Here is a 19,998-nt window from a genome sequence, read left to right as displayed (position 1 = left end):
TAACAGAGACTTGGTGAGATGACTTGCATGAATGGAGCGCTGTCATGGAAGGGTATAGACTGTTCAGGAAGAAAAGGAAGGGGAGAAAAGGAGGAGGAGTTGCACTACACGTAAGAGAGCACTAAGATTGCTCAGAACTCCAGTATATAGAGGTAGAAAAACCTGTTGAGAATCTATGGGTTAAGTTTAGAGGTGCAGACAGCAGCAGTGATGTTGTGGTTGGTGTCTACTACAGGCCACCGAATCAGGTGGATGAGGTCGATGAGGCTTTCTTCGGGCAACTGAGAGAAGCTTCCAGATTGCAGGCCCTGGTTCTCGTGGGGCACTTTAATCACCCTGACATCTGTTGGGAAACAAATACGGCAGTACACAGGCAATCCAGGAAGTTTTTGGAGAATGTTGGGGATAACTTCTTGGTACACGTGCTGAAGGATCCGACCAGGGGCCATGCCAGCTTGGCCTTCTGCTCACAAACATGGAGGAACTAATAGGGGAAGTAGAGGTGGGTGACAGCCTTGGAAGCAGTGATCATGAGAGAGTAGATTTCAGGATCCTGACCAAAGGAAGAAAAAATAGTAGTAAAATACACACCTTGGACTTCAGAAAAGTAGATTTTGACTCCCTCAGAGACCTGATGGGCAGAATCCCCTGGGATGCTAACATGAAGGGGAAAGGAGTCCAGGACAGCTGGCAGTATTTTAAAGAAGCCTTATTGAAGGCACAGAAAGAAACCATCCTGATGAATAGCAAGAGAGGCAAACATGGTAGGTAACTGGATTGGCTTACAGGGGAAATCGTTGGTCAACTTAAGCACAAAAAGGAAGCTTACAAAAAGTGGAAACTTGGACAAATGACCAGGGAGGGATTCAAATGTATAGCTCAAGAATGCCGAGGGGTTATCAGGAAGCATTTGGAATTGCGACTGGCAAAGGATGTGAAAGGTAATAAGACAGGTTTCTACAGGCATGTTAACAAGAAGGTGATCAGAGAGGGATGAAGGAGGTAACCTAGTGACAGATGATGTGGGGAAAGCTGAAGTACTCAATGCTTTCTTTGTCCGTGAAGACAGAGGCAAAGTCAGCTCCCAGACTAATGTGCTAAGTGACGCAAGATGGGATGAAGGAGGATAGCCCTTGGTGCGTAAAGAACAGGTTAGGAACTATTTAGAAAAGCTAAACGTACACACATCCATGGGTCCAGACTTAATGCATCCGAGGGTACTGAAGGAGTTGGCAAATGTCATTGAGGAGCCCTTGGCCATTATCTTTGAAAAGTCATGGAGATTGGGAGAGATCCCGGATGATTTGGAAAAAAGCAAATGTAGTGCCCATCTTCAAAAAAGGGAAAAAGGACAATCCAGGGAACTATAGGCTGGTCAGTCTTACCTCCGTTCCTGGAAAAATCATGGAAGGGATCCTTAAGGACTCCATTTTGAGGCACTTGGAAGAGAGGAAAGTGATAAGGAATAGTCAGCATGGATTCACAAAGGGCAAGTCATGCCTGACCAATATGATTAGCTTCTATGATGAGGTAATTGGCTTTGTGGACATGGGAAAGTCAGTGGATGTGATATACCTTGACTTTAGCAAGGCTTTTGATATGGTCTCCCACAATATTCTTGCCAGCAAGTTAAGTGAATGTGGATTGGATAAATGGATGGTAAGATGGATAGAAATCTGGCTAGAAGGCTGGGCCTAGTGCGTGGTGATCAACAGCTCGATGCCAAGATGGCGGTTGTGCCCCAAGGTTCGGTTCTAGGACCGGTTTTGTTCAATATCTTTATTAATGACCTGGATGAGGGGATGGATTGCACCCTTGGCAAGTTTGCAGATGACACTAAGCTAGGGGGAGAGGTAGATACACTTGAGGGCAGAGATAGGGTCCAGAGTGACTTAGACAAATTGAAGGATTGGGCCACAAGAAATCTGCTAAGGTTCAACAAAGACAAGTGCAGAGTCCTGCACTTGGGACGGAAGAATTCCAAGCATTGTTACAGGCTGGGAACCAACCAGCTAAGTACCAGTTCTGCAGAAAAGGACCTGGGGGTTACACTGGATGAGAAGATGGATATGAGTCAACAGTGTGCCCTTGTAGTCAAGAAGGCTAATGGCATATTAGGTTGCATTAAGAGGAGAATTGACAGCAGATCCAGAGAAGTGATTATTCCCCTTTATTCAGCTCTGGTGAGGCCACATCTGGAGTATTGTGTCCAGTTCTGGGCCTCCCACTACATAAAGGATGTGGACGCATTGCAGAGGGTCCAGCGGAGGGCAACCAAAATGATTAGAAGGCTGGAGCATATGACCCATGAGGAGAGGCTGAGGGAGTTGGGATTGTTTAGTCTGCAGAAGCGAAGTGTGAGGGGAGATTTGATAGCAGCCTTCAACTTCCTGAAGGGAGTTTCCAAAGAGGAAGGAGAGAGGCTGTTCTCAGTTGTGACAAATGGCAGAACAAGGAGGAATGGTCTCAAGTTGGGGTGAGAAAGGTCCAGGTTGGATATTAGGAAAAACTATTTCACTAGGAGAGTGGTGAAGTACTGGAATGGGTTACCTAGGGAAGTAGTGGAGTCTCCATCCCTAGAGGTGTTTAAGTCTCGGCTTGACAAAGCCTTGGCCGGGTTGATTTAGTTGGGATTGGTCCTACCTAGAGCAGGGGGATGGACTTGATGACCTTCTGAGGTCTCTTCCAGCTCTATAGTTCTATGATTCTAAGTTATGCTGCTGTGCAGAGTAGAGGGAACACTGAGCATGACTCAAGTGGGAGGTGGAGTGGGGGGTTGACTTGAAATTCTCCCCCAAGCAAGCATCAGTTATCTCTGGCAGAAGCACGGAGCCCATCACCCTGCTACAGAGCATAAGACAGGAAATTCCCCCTCTTAGCTATGGGTCGTCTGCTCCTTATAAACTCAGTATTAAGTTAGTCTTAAATAGCTTTAGTTGGGATTGGTCCTGCTTTGGGCAGGGGAGTGCTAAGCAGGACCAATCCCAACGAAAGCTATTTAAGACTGACTTAATACTGAGTTTATGACCTCCTGAGGTCTCTTCCAGCCCTATGATTCTAGCTGTTCACATCGCTCAGAAGCGCTTTTGTTTTCATCAGATATGTAGCATTATTAGGAGGAAATACTTATGATAAGGAGCTTCCTGTACATATTAAAATGTCTGGATTTTTATAAATCTGATAAATGCCTTGGTGCATAACTATTACAGGAAATAGTATAAGGTCAGCCAAAATTGCAACCTAATGTCAGTGAAACAATTTACATTTTTTGTACTTGTCAAAAATAATTTTCCAGGGCTGATGGCAATGAACATGAGGTCACTTGCTCAGGAGGTACTTGATTGTTATAGTTATCTAGCTATTTTTTAAATTTTCTGTTCAACTGGAATGGATTTTGTTTTTAACTTTAAATCTAAATCTATGGTATCTTCCATTTGTCATTATTCTAATTGGATATACATTCTTTTTAAGTCTGGTTTCCTTGTCACATGAAGTGAAATAACATAAATTGCCAGGTATTGTGTGGGATACCTAGAATATACTTGCCTTTGACATTTTATGCTATAGCAAATTTTTTTTGTATTGCCTTTGTGTACTAGTGGGAGAAGGGTTGTTGTTGGTGCTCACTGGCAGTAGGAATAAGCTAGTGACAGTGTATCATAGGATACCTCCAATACTGTCCTAAGGCAAGTGAGATGTAACTAAACAATAGTTGAAATTTTCAGTTGCTGAAGTATTATTCAAAGGTTATAAATTGTTCAAATACTGCTAAATTTAAAAATATTTGTATGGCAGCATTTTTTTCAAAATACATCAGTTGCAAATTATTCTGAGGTCAGATTTGCTGATGGTTTGTATACAGAATCCTAAATATTCCACTTCAGTAACTAAACATTTACTGCTAAAGTACTGAGGAACTTTTTTGGGTAGGGAACTGCTGAACCAGAGAAGAATTAGTTGTGGGACACACACAAACCACCACCACCCTCACTGACATGGCCCTTGACTGAAAAGGAGAAAGATTCTCCTCACATTGCATGCCAGAACTTAGGGGGGCCCAGCTTAGTAAATTTTGGGTGCTCGTGCCTCACAGTAAAAAGCCTGACATGCCAGCGCAGGCTCTCCAATGCTATGGGGAGCCCTGAGCCTTGGGGACTAGATCCGCTCCCCCCAGGCCTGAGGTTCCCCACCTCTGTATTAAACTATTCAGAGTCCATATACTCTCTGAGCTCAAAATGGGTGTTTACACATTACAACAGATTTGTTACTTTTAAAAGCAAGTGTAATTATGTAAAGTGTAATTAAGGGGTATTGTGCATTCTAACTGCTCAATTGGGGGAGTAATGTTGGGATAATAGCAGTTGGGGAACAACTGAGCTTGGCATATTGTCATTCATATATAGGTGTGTGTAACCACAAACATGCTGGATTGTGAGGGACTAGTTGAGGTTTTGTGTGTGTGCGTGTGAGAGAGAGGCAGGCATGCAGGCGTTACCACCAAAACTGGGGAAATATGGGTGCCTTCATCTTTTTAAAGGAACTTGTTAATTTTAAATTGTCATTTAAAGAAACTTGTTAATTTTAAATTGTCATTGTCAAAGATTCTATTTAGATTTCGTAAAAATATTCATAACGATGTCTGTGTGGCACTTCATGTACATTTGTGAATTAGGCTAAGAAAACAAGTAGTCAAACTAAACCAGCCACCTCCTCCCATCAGTTATTACGTGAACCTCTTGGGGATAGGGTGTATAAGAAATAGACATTTAGAAAGCTACATGTACTCTGTACAGAAAAACAGAATTCAATCTAGTTGAGATTCCAGCTTTCACTATTTGTTTCAATTTGGGCAAATCACATGTTTGTCTTCCGCCTCTGCGTGCCCCCCCATCTTTATAATGAAATGATCTTTGGTTTAATTCTACTATCAGTTAGACAAGTGTTGAGTAATTTTAAAAAGCCCACCTTTGACTCACAAAAGTGTTAATTGATCAGTTTTAATATAGTAATTTCAAGGTATTTTGTACTTACTAAATAATATGAATTACTGTGTGGTGAATTGAGCGTTCATGAAATTTGCCAGCCTGACTCCCAAGAAATTGAAGTCTTTTTATTTCACAAGGGAGAGATAGCATAAGAAGTGGCAATGCAAGCCTCCCAGTTTGTCCTTACAGTATTCCTCAAACTTCTAAGCTGAAGAGACATCCTTTGGGGGTATGGGTGTAACATTTTGATTAACTGGCTAATCAAACAGTCGGTGCAGTTTGCATCGACTATTCAATTAGTTGATAATGGCGCCTCAGCCTTTGAAGTGTAGCAACAGACCTAGGACTGTTGCTACACTTCAAAGGTGAAAGCGCTGCAGGGAGCACGGAGCCAGCGGGGGACTCAGGCAGTCCCCCGTTGGCTCCATGCTCCCCGCAATGTTTCAAAGCAGCAGCACCGCATGGAGCCTGGGGTCAGCTGGGAACTCAATGCGGTGCTGCTGCTTTGAAACACCACATGCAGCCTGGGCCTGCTGGGAGTGCCCCTTTGAAGCACCCTCCTCTTCTGCTTCCCCCCCTCCCCCGCCTCTTTCTGTTAGAGGCGGGGAGGGAGGGAGAGGAGAGCTACTAGTCAACTAACATGTTGACTATCCGATAAGCATTTGCAGAGCACCCAGAGGGACATCACATCACCCGAAGAAGAAAAGGAAGTTACTCACTTTGTGTAGTAACAACTGTTCTTCGAGGTGTGTTTCCCTGTGGATGCTCCATGACCCTCCCTTGTACTCTTAAGTCTTGGCTACTGGAAGGAGAAGAGGAGCTGAAGGGAGAGGGTGGGCCACACACACAAGGCGCCAAGCTGAACGCAGCGCAAGGCCCGCTGACAACTGCTAATAAAGCTCTGCTCCGTGGCTCCGTGACGTTACGTTCCTACACCATATGTTGAGCACCCATGGGGACACATCTCGAAGAACAGTTGTTACTGCAGAGTGAGTAACTTCCTTGTCTCCACCTGAATCCTGGGGGATGAGTATCCATGGAATAACTGCTCCTTCAACAGTCTTGTGGCAGATGCTAAGGACTGAAGAATGGAATTACCTTGTCATCCTTGATTCTGCCCTTCTTAGAATGGGGTTTTGAGGCTATAACAGGGTTCATTACTCTCTGTTGGCATTCCTCCTCGGGGCTTATCTTGGGAATAGCTCACACCTGGTCAGACGCACCTTCCTATGGTTGCTCAGCTGTTGTCATAGTCTCATCCTCCAAGACTCAGGGTAGCAGTCTTCTCTGAGACTCAGGCTGCTTCCTTTTTATGATGTGGCCCTCTGGCTAGGTCACAGACCCTTTCCAGGGTCTGTAAAGTCCCTCTGGACTGACTCCTTGCCTTTCCTAGCAATTCTCAGTTCTATGTCCAAGAGTGTGCTGTTTCCCCACTTATTGGAGGGAGTGTGTAGGTCCACCCTATACTCCACATTCTAGGTATAGGGACCATGTGTTCTGCAACTATGGTCTGCTTTCTCCCAGACCTGCTTGCTATTTTCCTTGGCTCTGTCCTGCTTCCTCCTGCTCTCTGGCGCCACGGGGCATCCAAACTTCCTCTGCTCTCCATGGCTCCTTCCCCATCTGGCTTGTTGCCAGACCCTGTAACCTCCACCACTCTTCTCTCTTATCACAGAGTGACTACAGATGACTTGCCTCTTACAGTCCCCTCCTGCTCACAGCCTCTTAGCTTTAAAGATATGACTTTTCTAGCCCAAGTGAACATCACTCTTAATTAAGCAGTATTGAGCCCTCTTCAGGTGCAACCTGTGTAGTTAATTGACCCATCTAGCCTATACAGGACTGGTGTGGGGTAACAAGCAGTCTCACTGCTACTATAAGGAAATGTGAATTTCTATGCCTATTTGTACTTTTAATTTCCAGGGTTTTTTTGTTTGCGCTTTTTTGAGTACAGTAATGTGCTTTTAAAAAATCTTGGTTTATTAATCACTTTGTCCTTTACCTCCTTCTGATGGCATAGGTTACTGCAGAAATTATACCAACTCACATTGTCACAGGACATTATGGAGTAGTTAAAATCCAAACTTGATCTGACCATGCTTCTCTAAACTGTTATAACGTGACAAAATTCTGGATTGTAGGTATTTTGTGGGTTTTTAATCTGCCATTTCCACCATTAATTTTAACTTTATTGAGAATAGAAAGGGTTGTGGAGCATTTCTTTATCCTTTCGGCTTTGTATCCACAGTTGACAAGTATCTAAAATGCATTTTTGCTCTATTTTCATGGTAGTATGAAACTCTTTCTCCGCTGCACCTTACAAAAGTTCATAATCTTTTCACTATTTGATTTAAAATGTTAATTAGTAGGTCCTATCAAATTCACAGCCATGAAAAACATGTCACAAAGTGTGAAATCTGGTCTTTTATGTGCTCTTCCCCTATGCTGTACAGATTTCATGGAAACCAGCGTTTCTTAGATTAAGGGTTGTGAAACTTCCGACCACCACCTCCATAGCTCCCTTTTGGGGCTGAATGTTATTTTAGAGGGGATTGCCACCCTTACTCCTGCGCTGACTTGAGAGCTAGGCTCTGGAGAACAGCGCTGCTGGGAATGGAAGCCCAGCTCTGAAAGCAGCTCCCCACGAGCAGGAGTGTAGAAGTAGGAGTGGCAATAACATACCATGCCAACCTACAATAACCTTGAGATTTTCCCCCTCCCCCAACTCCTTTTTGGGCAAGACTTTTATAAGTACAACATTGACCTTTAAAGTCATAAATAAAATCCTATGATTGTAAAATGGACCAAAATAGACTGTAAATTTGGTAGGGTCCTGCATAATAAGATCTGTCATTCTCTACTAATATAGATCTGTCTTCTGTGAATTTGTAGCCAGGAATAGCAAGCAAACGACAACTAAAAAAACCCAGCATTTTTATACATATGTCATTATAAAGTATTTCATCCTCAACTGGTATTTACCCTTCAGATAATGGTCTTTAAATTTATTTTTATTTAAATAACAAGTTCCAGACCCTTTGAAGAAAAGGTTCAGGGAATAAAACCATAATTCTTAATCAACTGAAGGTCTCTTATTTGACGTTCACAGTAGTATACACAGAACATAGCACCACTTTATTCCAGGATCTTGAAGGGAAGTGCTGCAAGCTCTACAAATGAATGAAGAGAGTTAAGGGTAAAAAACTAATAACACAGATCTTCAATTTTTGGCTCCCAAATATGTTCTCTTTAAGAATTACCTACTAATTCCTTGAATTACTATAGCCCGCAGTGCTTATTAAATAAAATGTTAGCTCTGTCATGCTGCAAGTATAGTGTCTCATCTATTGTAAACAGTTTTAACAGCATTGGACAACCCCAGTTGTTTGTTTGAAACCCAGTTGAACTATAAGTGAGGAAAAAAATGAATCTAAATATATGGCTTAAATTGTTTCTGTTCATTTGAGGATAGGTATAGCCTCAAAACCATTTTTTACTCAGGGGAGATATGATGTCTCATTTCCCTAGAGAAAATTCCAGTGGAAATAAATTTACATAGAAATCATAAATTTACAAAGGAAGAAAGGAGTTTAAAATTTTGTCCAAATGAACCTTACATGTTAATCTTTGTTTCTTTAATGAGTTCCAGTTACTGCCTGTAAGCACACAGTATATGTATATGACAGTCTGCCACCTTTTATATCCACAGATCTTTGCACTGAAACGTACAGCTATTTATTTGCATAATGTGAAACATAGACTATAAAAAGGATATTTGTTTAGAGTGGCTTCAGTTGTGACTTACTCCATATTTAATTGACTAAAGTTTTCCATCTAGACAAATATAGTTAGAGGATAAAACATGTCTAGTGATGATAAATGTGATTATCTGTTAAAAGCCTTTTTTATACAGTTACATCAGTGCAAGTAAGTGTGAAATTATATCCAAATCTCTAATTTTGAATAACAAAAGAACAAGATTTTAATGTATCCCTTAGTTTTTGTAGCGGGCAAGAAAGATGTAGTCTATCTGGTAACATTTATAAGAAACACCAGTTTAAAATCCAATTTCAGAGTCATTGGAAGACACCCCTCCATACATACTTTTATCCATTATTCTGTCTACATATGTACTTAATTTCTTACTTTTGTTTATCCCTTTTTTTCAGCCAGGCTGCTATTTGAACCCTCCCCCCCTCCCCCCCCCCCACACACACACACAGTCCTGCTGTTATGTAGTTGGATTTGCTTGAGAAGGAGGAGATGAAACCTTTCAGGAGTGTGCAAACCTGGGGTTGTAAAGAAACAATGTATCCTTCTTCTGCATATAGGAAAAGCTCAATGAAAAGAGGATCAGTTCTCTCCTTTTTTCCCCTTCTATGGAGGGTGGAGAAAAGTAGAACTTAGAACGGCTCCAGGTGAGAGAAGCAATAGAGCCAACACTCTTCTCCATCCTTTTTCCTATCCTACCCCACCCTGCCCCACCCCAAATGAAGAGGAGCTATTTTAATCTAATACATGCCAGTTACAAATTTTAACTATTTAGGGGGCTTTAAAAATCATACTCTCAGAAGCCTATTTAAAGATTGGGACTTGCATTTTTTTTTAAGGTCTCTTTTTTGGTTCTTTTAAACTTGAAAAGAGCAATTAATAAATTCCCAAAGATATTTTGTAGTATATTTTCTAGTATGAAGGTAAATGGGAGAAGCTGCTCACTAGGGAAGTCAACAAGTAGTCGACTAGATGATTAACCAATAAGCCTATCAGAGGCAACAGTGGGGGTGGGGCCGGAGGAGGCTGTCGCGAAGCAGCCTCTGTCTATGGGGGCTGCGAGCTCCCTGCGGACTGTGGCTGTTCCGCATCTCCCAGAGCAGCCCCTGCCTGCAGCGAGCCTGGGCCTGTCGCGGGCAGAGGCTGCTTTGCGGTAGCAGTCCCTGTCAGCATGGTTCTGAGCTCCCTGTGCACAGGGATGCTGCCACTTCACCCCACTGTCTCGGATAGGCTTATCAGCACAGAGGGGCAGCACAGCGTGGCAAGGAGCTCCTCGGGAGTGGGGCTGGGAGTGCACTGGGTGCTGGCCCTGCCCTTGAGGATTATCAAATAGCTGTGTAACAGCAAAGATTTCATGCAGTTACTTGAGTGTTCAGTTACCTGATAGTGAACATCCCTACAGCCTACTAGAACCCATCTACTCTAGCTAATGCCCACTGGAGAAAGTGGTGGGAGAAGGTAAAAATAATTTCTGGAAATTCTAATTATTAAATAAAAAATGTGTATATGTAGTGGAGGTAAGGAAACCTTTAATTTACAGCTTTCTGAGAGGTCATGGAGTATGTGCAAATGGATTACTTGTAAAATTAAAAATACTTTGATATTTTAATTGGGGGTTGAGTAGAATGAAAAGTGTGAAAGCACTGTAAAACCTAGCATGGATCATGCAGGGGCAAGATTAAACTAATTCTGATAAATTAAGCCTTATCAGATCTTTTTATAAACAATGATTTCTAAAAGAACATAAAACAATCGTGATGTACATTTCCTAGTGAAGGAAGGACATATAACAGGTGTGGATATCTGTAAATTACAAAGGTCCATCATTTCATTTCTATTATTGAAACATCCATGACAGTAGTCAAGGCTCATTCTCAAATTAATCCTCAAACATAACCTTAAAAAATAACCTGAACCTCATTTATCACACAGAAAATACTGCAGTCGTTATACTTTGGCTTCTTACTAGTAGCTCTACGTTTACTCTAAAAATGTATAATCAGATCTTAGCTGTTGAACACACAGAGCTAATAAACATTCTAGGAATCCTCACATAGAAAAATGAAGGTTTTTTTTGTGCTGAAAATGGACTTTGTATATCTGCAATATGTTGACAGTACCATAGAAAATGTATTTCTACGTGTTTCAGAAAATCTTCATCTTTTGTGGATGAGTGGAGTTAGATTACTCAGTGGATAGAAGAATGGCTGTTGTAGTCTTGTAAACAATGTTGTCTGTTCAGATTCATCTTAAGTGATAGGGTCAGTTCCAAAAATCTGACCAGCTATCATTTGAGAAATGCCAAAATTATTATTGTTTGAGGTTTTTCTTATGGTGATGAGGTGTCTGCTGTGCAGTATGCTAACATATACCATATTTAGGTTTGCAAAGAACCTGGAGCCAAAATTCCCAGTAGACTCTCTGGTTTTAACCATGCATGGATCTCCATGTCAGCAGAAGAGAAAAATAACACATCTATTTTTAAATTAGCTGGAATTCCAAAGGCACAAACTTCCAGTGCCTATGAATGTCTGTGATTGAATGCCTGCCCTGGTGACATTCAAGTAATTGCTTGCAAATCTCTGCTGCCTCCTTGTGTCCAGTTTCTGTAGCAGTTTCACAGAAGGACTTCACAGCTCATGAAACAAAATTCAGTAAAGTAATTTATTGAATTGTTGAGGTTGGTACTGAAGTTTACATTAGCCATTTTATGGGGCGTAAGGAGCAATTGTGTGGAAACATAACTAGACAAAAAATAAGAACTAAAGGACTTATAGGTAAGCTATGAATCCAGTTTGCATGTTGAAATGGAAAAAACCTAGTAGCAACGCATAGACTAAAATGTATGCTAGCATATTATTTTTAAAAGATAAAACTACTTCCATGCCTATATCCTAACTTTGGATCTAAACTTTTCAATGTATTGACTTGAAAATATGAGATTAAGGGGGAAATCTTAATGAATTCAAGACACAATTTCCACTTTTTTTGTATTGAACCAACATTAAGGCATTTGTGGCTGTGAATGTCTTTTAAAGAATTTTTTTCCCTCTTTGGACCCATATTCCTGCTCCAAGAAGAAAGTGCAAATGTGAGTAGTCATCTTTCGGCCAGCATTCCTGTACCTGGTGTTACTCAGATAAAAGAAAACATCAGATCAGGTAAAGAAGACATTCAGTTGTAGGCAGTCCTCTTCTGTTTCCTCTCTTTTTTTTGCTTTTCAGTCTGGGGCTGTCATCAGGCAACACATTTGATGGAAGCCTGTCGAAAGCCTGAATTACAATTTTTTAAATATCTTGGCCTCCTATTGGCAGGCACCTCTTATTTTCAGAAATCTAGGGCTGGGATTACCTTGGACTGTGTCTTGGAAATTATAGATGAGGCATTGTATTCAGTTCTGATCCCTTTTCACCCCTTCACCATTCCTTTTTAGCTGACCCCTTTTCACAATAGACAAGTAGATTCCCTTTTGCAAATGGGAGTAGAGGAGGTGATGCCTCTGGAGTTATGGGTCAGGAGTTTTCATTGTCATTACTTTCTTATCCCAAATAAGGAAAGGGATTGATGACCCATTCTGGACCCAACATCTTCATGTGCTAGAGTCATCATCCTGAACTTTAGCCTTCCTAATCCCCTCATTAGACTGGTTCACAGCTTTTTATCTGAAAAACACCTTTTTCCCAGAGCAGTTGATCCATCCCAAGTGAAAACATGCCTGGCTTCTGGGACATATGGCTTAAAGCAACTGCAGGACATCTTTTGCCAGATTTCACTTATGATCCGTGTCAGTGTTGAAATCAGCGTATCTACAGTAGACACCATTTGCACACAATGATTGTGGTCCCACAAGAAGTCATCTCTTGAAATTTAATAGAAAGACTGTCTTATTTAGAATGCACCTCCTAGATCAGCACTTTCACAGCTTTTAGAACATCTTAGCTGAAAGCTCTTGGACAATCAGGAGTGGCCTGTGAAAAATTGAGTCCTATAGAGAATTTTTGCTAGTGAGGTTTTGTAGAAACACCTGCCACAGACCAGGTCAACGAGTGACAGATATTTTGTTCCAAAGGAGAGGGAGATTGAGCCCAGTTTCATTAGCAGATGCCTTTCATCTTCTGGATGCCTAGACTGACATGTGCCTTTCTTCCAAATCACTGATATACCTAGGATTCTGAAGAGGTTGAAGCAAGAAACAGGACAGAACATTTGATAGCTCTAGCATAGGATAGGCAGTCCCTTATTTGCAACTGATGAACCTTTCAAGATAGACTGATTTGGGGGAAGCCTCCTGTTGTCCTACAGAATAGTGCTTATCCTGTACCCGAACACAGTGTCATTACATCTGTCAGCCTGGATACTGTCATGTGGAACTCAAATCTATCTGCTTCCTAGTTTTCTGTCCCAAACAGAAAACCCCTGGAGAAGCTAAATTTCACACACAATTCATGTAGCAAGGGGAACTATCTTCCTATATCAACTGGGCATATTCTTGAATGATTTTTACTCAATCTAGTCATGGTCTTTAATGATAGTAAACTCATACGCTCACAGATGTTATGTGAGTGGGATCTCCAGCTTCAAGAGGATTAGTTATGAATTAGCAAGGTTATTCACCTTTCTCCATTCGAGCTCATGTATCCTCTACTGCTTTTTTGAACAGTAGTGTTCTCTCTGCAATCTGGTATGCAGGTATGTGGAGTTTGGCCCACACCTTACACTGTGCCTTGATAAAGGCTTCCAGAAGGGATACCCATTTTGGTAGGGCTATCCTGTAGTTATTGATTAAGTAGGAACTTCAGTATTCCTTTTCCAGCACACAGGCAATTGCTTGGGTAGTTACTGAGTGACCATGTAAACAATTGCTTTAAAAAATAGTTGCTTACCTAAAGGAACTGATTCTCGAAGATGTGTTGTCCATGTGGACTCCTCAGCACTCTTTCCTTCTTTGCTGTCCATCTTTCTATGATTCTCTATTTGTGAAGGAACTGTCAGCAATTGAGCATGCTCTCCTTTTTATGCCATTGGACATCTGGGGCACAGGCATGGTCCCAGTTAGGGATGTTAAATTACGGGTAATCAGCTAATCGTTGGAATTTCCATCAACTACTCAATTAGTTGATAAGGGGGAACTGTAGTGCCGCAGTGAATTAGCTCCTGGGCTGGGAGCTAACCCCACTGCAGCTCTGCCTTTTAAATGTATTAATAGCAGCCAGACTGAATCAGCTGATTCCCAGCTTGTGCTCGGTTCCCCACTACACCTCTACCTCTTTTGCCCCCATGGAGATGGTGCTGGGGGAACCAGCTTTTAAGCCGGCTCACCCCAGCATAGGTTCCTGATAAAGGCAGTGCTGGAGGAAGCGACAAGTTGAGTCACTACTCGACTACCTAATAAGCATATGCTTATCGGGTAGTCAACTAGTTGCTTACATTCCTAGACCCAGTAGATACGGATGGCCAAAAGACTCTGACCTTATGCACAAGGGGAACCTCTCTATGGAGCCACAACATCTAAAATCTCAAAAATGAAATGTATCCATCACTTGCTTGGTGTTTAAGTTTGTGGTGGTGATCAGAAAAAACTTAAAAACCAACAAATAGTCTAGTAGCACTTTAAAGACTAACAAAACATGTAGATAATATCTTAGATCTGGACTTCCAACATTCTGGTCACTTGAAAAAGTGGGTTGTGCCCATGAAAGCTCATGGTACCATCTACATGTTTTGTTAGTCTTTAAAGTGCTAGACTAGACTATTCAATGTTTAACTCTGAAGCAGAAAAATCAGAGTACATTTTTAGTAACTAAGCTATTTGGTATTTAGATATTTTAACATCTTTCTTATTAAAACACCTTTTTAAATAAATTCCACTTATGAATAAAGATGTGGAGGATTTTTAACTGTAATTTACTTTTGCTGACTCGTATCCTTTTCATTGTAATTTTGAAAATAAATGAGGCTTGTTTTGTTAGTGTAACTTATAATGACCCTCTAAGAAAGAAGAAACGTTTTATTGAAACTGGGATGTGTTTTTTTTTTCTAGACTTGCGGAAAGACCAAATTAATATGCAAGCTAATTACAGACCACACACTGACTTTTCTTCAGAATCTCAATTGCAGATGCACAGTCTGCTACTAAAGAGGTAATTTAACTATTTTTTTTACTATAAAACTTGCTTATCTGAAATACAATGCGTATGTTAAGTCCCATTGTTAACTGGAAAATTATATATAATATGTCCAAATACTTTTCAAATACAGTCTTCTGACAATGCTTTAATTTTGTACCTGGTATATCAAAATTATTTAGCTGACAAATTTGTTTTGAAAAACATGAAAACTTGATCGTTTAAAGACAAGCCAACAAATAATTTTTAGTCGGATTTTTAAGATATGTAGGTGCCTAAAGAGTCATACAGACACCTAACTAGCATTTAATAATCTGGCCTTTAACTTGGTTAAGAATTTAAAGTGATCTAACTTATCCATTCATACAACAAATAATTATTTGTCAAACTGCCTTCTGAAAACTCTAGTTAAAAACAGGATAGCAGTTACCTACCACCTAGAGCTGCCTTTCTGAAGTGATGATGTGTGCCCACAGCTCCAGCTAAAGTTACTGGGAACTGCAGGTGCCTAGCATCTGAAACTCAGGATCTGGAGTGTCAAACTAGGCACTCAGAAGTAGTGGACACTTTTTCAAATTGTTTACATATCTGACTTGCCTAAACATCAGTCTGGTAGGACTAGGAAAAGAACCTAGAGCTGACTCCATTCAATGTTTTAACAAGATTCTTTCCTTATTGGGCGGGGGAAGGGGTGAATCTTTTGAAGAGCTTTGTTAATCCTTCAAACTTCTTATGGAAGAAAATCTGCAGTGATTTGATATACCTGTTTTTGAGCTTAAAAGAAAAGTTAAATAAGGCTCTGAATCCTTCAGTCAGATCAAGGGTAAATGTGATATTTAAAGTGTCTCCAAGAACACCATTTAAAAAAACATCCACAGTACTTGGAATTAATGGATGGTTTTATGATTTTAAAAATATATGTAAACATTTGTGAGAAAATGCCTTCTGACTAGTCCCCCAATACCTGTGCATGTTTATATTTTAGAACAGAGATGCCAGACAAGAAATGTTTTCCTTCATCAACTCTACAGCCAAGTTTTAAGGACCATGTTAAGAGAGAAACAAAGTTCAGCAATTTAAATCAGCAGACCTCATCAGAATGGCTTAATCTAGATAAATTTGAGAAGATTAGTATGCCAGTATATAGTGTTGACAGTTCAACCCGCCCGTACAGCACTGAACACTTAATTGTGAGTGCAAAAAGAGTGAACAACAATGAATTTCTCTCATCTCAGCCGCCTCATACAAAAACTACTGGATCAAGGTCAGAGCTTGCATTTTTAGTACAACAGAATCTGTTAGATCCATGTGGGACTGTTCAGTCCTCATCTGGTGAACATGCTGTTCAGTCATTTGGTAGGACTAATAATCTTCCGATTCCAGAAGTAGTTTACCAAAATCTTCCTCCTCCTTTACCACCAAAGAAATATGCTCTGAATGTGTTGCTAGGATCAAAAAGTGATTCCACAAGTGAGGTAAAATTGTCAGAAGTGTTTCAGAATAATCCTTCAAGTTTCGAAAGGCACACTACAGCTACCGCTTCAAAATCTGCATCAGAAGGTGCATTTACAAATGAAGAAAGATTTAAAGAAACGTTTCAAGAGAATGAGCACACTTTTCGCAAACTGGATTCAGCACCTAGCTCATCAGCTAATGACTTTCAGACTGTATCTGGCAGTATATTTAATAAAGGATCTCAGCACACAGGACAAAGTGTTATCTCTCCTGATGCAAATGATAGCGTATCTCTAACAACCTATTTTTCAGTGGATAGCTGCATGACGGATACGTACAGGATGAAATACCATCAAAAACCCAAAATGTATTATGCAGATGGTGGTGGCTTCCACAAAGAAAAGCATCTCCCACCAACTGGAATAGAACTGAGCACTGTATACCATGGTACTCTTGATTCTAGTCATCCCACATCTGAACGGAGATACAAATCTAACATGGAAGGCATACATTGCAATAGGTAGACAGTCAAATCAATTATCTTCTGACGCATTTCACATGGGCTGCTTATTGGCAGGAAGCATGGAAATCTCTCTGTGGTGAGATGTCTAATTGAGGATGACACAACTACTATACTGCATACTTTGGAATCCTGCCCACTATGCTTTTAAGAATATAACTGTTCAATTAATTTTGCAAATATAGGTGAGCAGGGGAATAGGTGCTAAGATTTTGGCCCTATGTTCATGAATTTGTCATTTTTGCCTTAACAATGTTTACCTCCATGTGATGATACAAACGTATTCAACAAGTCTGTTACAAATGGTCCTTTTAAAAGTGTGTGCTTTTAATACCTAGGAAGATCACCATATGGGATAAATACAGGTTGTTCAGAACTTAATACACTTGTTCACAAACTGGATTTTGTGCTCTCAGACTGAGAAGATATAAATTAACCTGTAATCTCTTTAAATTTAGCTAGTGATATGCTGACAAGTACAGTCCCAATACATAGCATGGTACACTAATTAGAACAGTATCTGTTTTATGGAACCATTGTTCCTAGTGGGTAACAATAGGTGTTACCTATTTTTTCATCTGACTTCTGTGAAAGTCTAACTTAATTTCCTTTTAAGTGTCTTTAATGAAATTTTATCCAGAGAATTGGATTTTTAGTACTTAGAATGATGCCTTAATGAATGACTTCACATATAGACTTGAGTAATTTGTAAACTACAAACAGAACACTGTTTGAGATTTTTAAATTACCTGCAAACTCCAATTCCATATTGTGCACTTTAATCCAACTGTTAAGGAGCAAACTTAAATTGTGTTCCACAAGCAAGGCTGTGATAAACTTATTACTGCAATTTAATTTAGCTATGTATGTAAGTAACAAATTAATAGAGTAGACTGCAATATGCTTTAAGATATGCAGTTGTTACAAGTAAACTGCAAGGGTACGTCTACACAGCAGGGTTCAATTGTATACTTTAAGTTGAAATAGCTTAACTCGACTTTTGGCACTGTACGCAGCAGGAAGTCGAAAGAAGAACACTTCCTTCAACTACCCTTCCTCCTTGTAAAATGAGGATTACCATGTGTTGGAATAAGCATCCTCCAGCTCACCATTATTTTGAAATAATGGCTTACTATGTAGACACACACTTTGTATTTTGGAATGTCAGTTATTCCAAAATAATGCTACTATGTGGACAAAGTCTAAAAGGTTAAATTTAAGAAACAGTACACTTACATTCAAGACCTTATTCAGATCAGATTAATTTTTTTCAGCTATATCTAAGCTCAACTGTCTGTGTACTGAACTGTGTTTTGAAAATACATCACTTTGGCTCACATAAACCTGAGCAAATGTATGGGATCAGTCACTCTGATTTACTGTTACAGAACTTTGTCCCTAGCTAGCAGTCTCCCACTCAAACTTCTAGACAGTGTTTTCAATGAAAGGGTAATCTACATCCTCTTTGGATAGGATTTTAATTCAACTTCACTGGCATCTGTAAATGCTTTGTACCATGTTAGTCATTGAAAAAATGTAACTTGTAATAATGTAACACTACCAAATCAGGACTGCGTAAAATGAATAGTTGAAACTCATGGCTTTCTTAAATTTAAAGGAAAGTGCTTAGATGTGTTTAAATTGGGTGATATTGGTTACAGTTAAGTATAAATGCCTTTAAATTCTGAGTTTAATGCTACAAATGTATGTTGTGCTTGCGGTGTGGTCAAACAAGTTTAAATGTTTATGTACATTATGTGTATTACAGTGCTTTGACCAAATTGTGACAATCATGCGTAATAGTTTTCCAAGGTAAAAACAGAAGTTGTGGTTATTTTGCCAATGTCTTAACATGAAATCAAACTAAGATCTGTCATTTTTAATAACAAACATGATAGGCAGCAGACCAAATATGTCAGACCAGTGTCTTTCCACTTTTTAGTAACCCAGTAGCATTTGAATGAATAAATTCTGGACTTGGTATTGTTACATTTAAAGCAAATACATTCAAGGTGTATGGATCTGAATGCAAATGGAACTTAAGAGTACTAGAACTTGTCAAGCTTTTCTAGAAATCTTGTATTTAAATGGAAGTATTTCAGTGTATAAACAGTACCACAATGTTCTTATATGTGCATAGCAAACATTCATATTACTTCCCAAAGGAACGATGTGAATACCTATTAACATAAACAAGTGAACTCAGTTTCCAGAAAGCTACTGAGCACAATTGGTAAGCTTGTTTAAGAATGTCTACTTAAGTTCTTCCAGAGATCTGAAATGCAACAATCTTCATTTGAGTCCCTTAGATTAACTTAGGTCTTTTCTTGCTTTGCTTGATTGTCTTTCCAGGCAAAACCTTTTGTATATGACTTGTTTACCTGATGAGTTGTATGTGCACTATTTATATAAATAACTGACACCTTCAGTTTTTATATTTGCTCTACAGGCTCTATGTTCAATATTTAATGTGTGATCTGCCATTGATTTTAGCTAGAGTGCCTATTTATTTTTTTATAAATGTTCTCTTCTGGTTATAGATTTGTACAAGAACAGACATTTTGTAATGTTTAAATGCATTTAACAGGTATTGTAACTATTTTCTGGTCTTCAGAATTTTATTTTCATGCAACGTTGCATTTTTCTGCTTGTTCAGACCATTAGATTAAAAATTAACTACTTTTGTGGCTGCTACTTTGTTCCTTTGTATTTTATACAGGTAGTCATTTGATTGGTATTCCAGAGTTTTGTTTAACTATTTTAAAAAGTATTTGCAGATTAGCCAGATTATGGGTTCAAGTCCCATCTAGGGTAAAGAGCAGCCCTTCCAGGATGAGTTCTCTGTCTAGCCAGCTGACTTTTTAGCTCAAGCTGTAGAGGCTAATGCATTAAGCTCCAGAGGTCCCAGGTTTGGTTCTTACTGTCAGTGTTACACTACCTGGCAAACAATTGAAACTACTCCTTTCTAAAAGCCAGCTGGCTCCTACACTAAACTCCAGAGGTCCCAGGTTCAAATCCACCTGGTGGTGGTTACACTGAGATTGGTCATTAAACAACAGAGAAGTAAAATTAGTGGTGCTTAAGAGTAGTTCTCACCTATTTAACTTGAATGGATGAAACATGTTAATACCTTGTTTTAAAA

General features: G+C 39.8%; 1 protein-coding gene across 3 annotated transcripts in view; it reads left to right on the top strand.

Moving 5' to 3' along the window:
- The window catches only part of USP53 (ubiquitin specific peptidase 53), a 70,503-nt gene extending 50,953 nt beyond the window's left edge, over positions 1-19,550 (top strand). For all 3 annotated transcript variants that reach the window (XM_006112603.5, XM_075929815.2, XM_075929814.2), the window contains exons 15-16: positions 14,797-14,896; positions 15,867-19,550. In XM_006112603.5, the coding sequence (XP_006112665.3) occupies positions 14,797-14,896; positions 15,867-16,860 (1,094 nt within the window). In that variant the 3' untranslated portion in view covers positions 16,861-19,550. The remainder of the gene's footprint in view (positions 1-14,796; positions 14,897-15,866) is intronic.
- Positions 19,551-19,998: the final 448 nt, after the last annotated feature.

Source organism: Pelodiscus sinensis, chromosome 4 (genome assembly GCF_052426305.1).
Source record: "Pelodiscus sinensis isolate ZL-2025 chromosome 4, ASM5242630v1, whole genome shotgun sequence".
NCBI lineage: Eukaryota > Metazoa > Chordata > Testudines > Trionychidae > Pelodiscus > Pelodiscus sinensis.
Note: the sequence above shows the minus strand (reverse complement) of the source record. Positions and strands in the feature narration are given on the sequence as shown.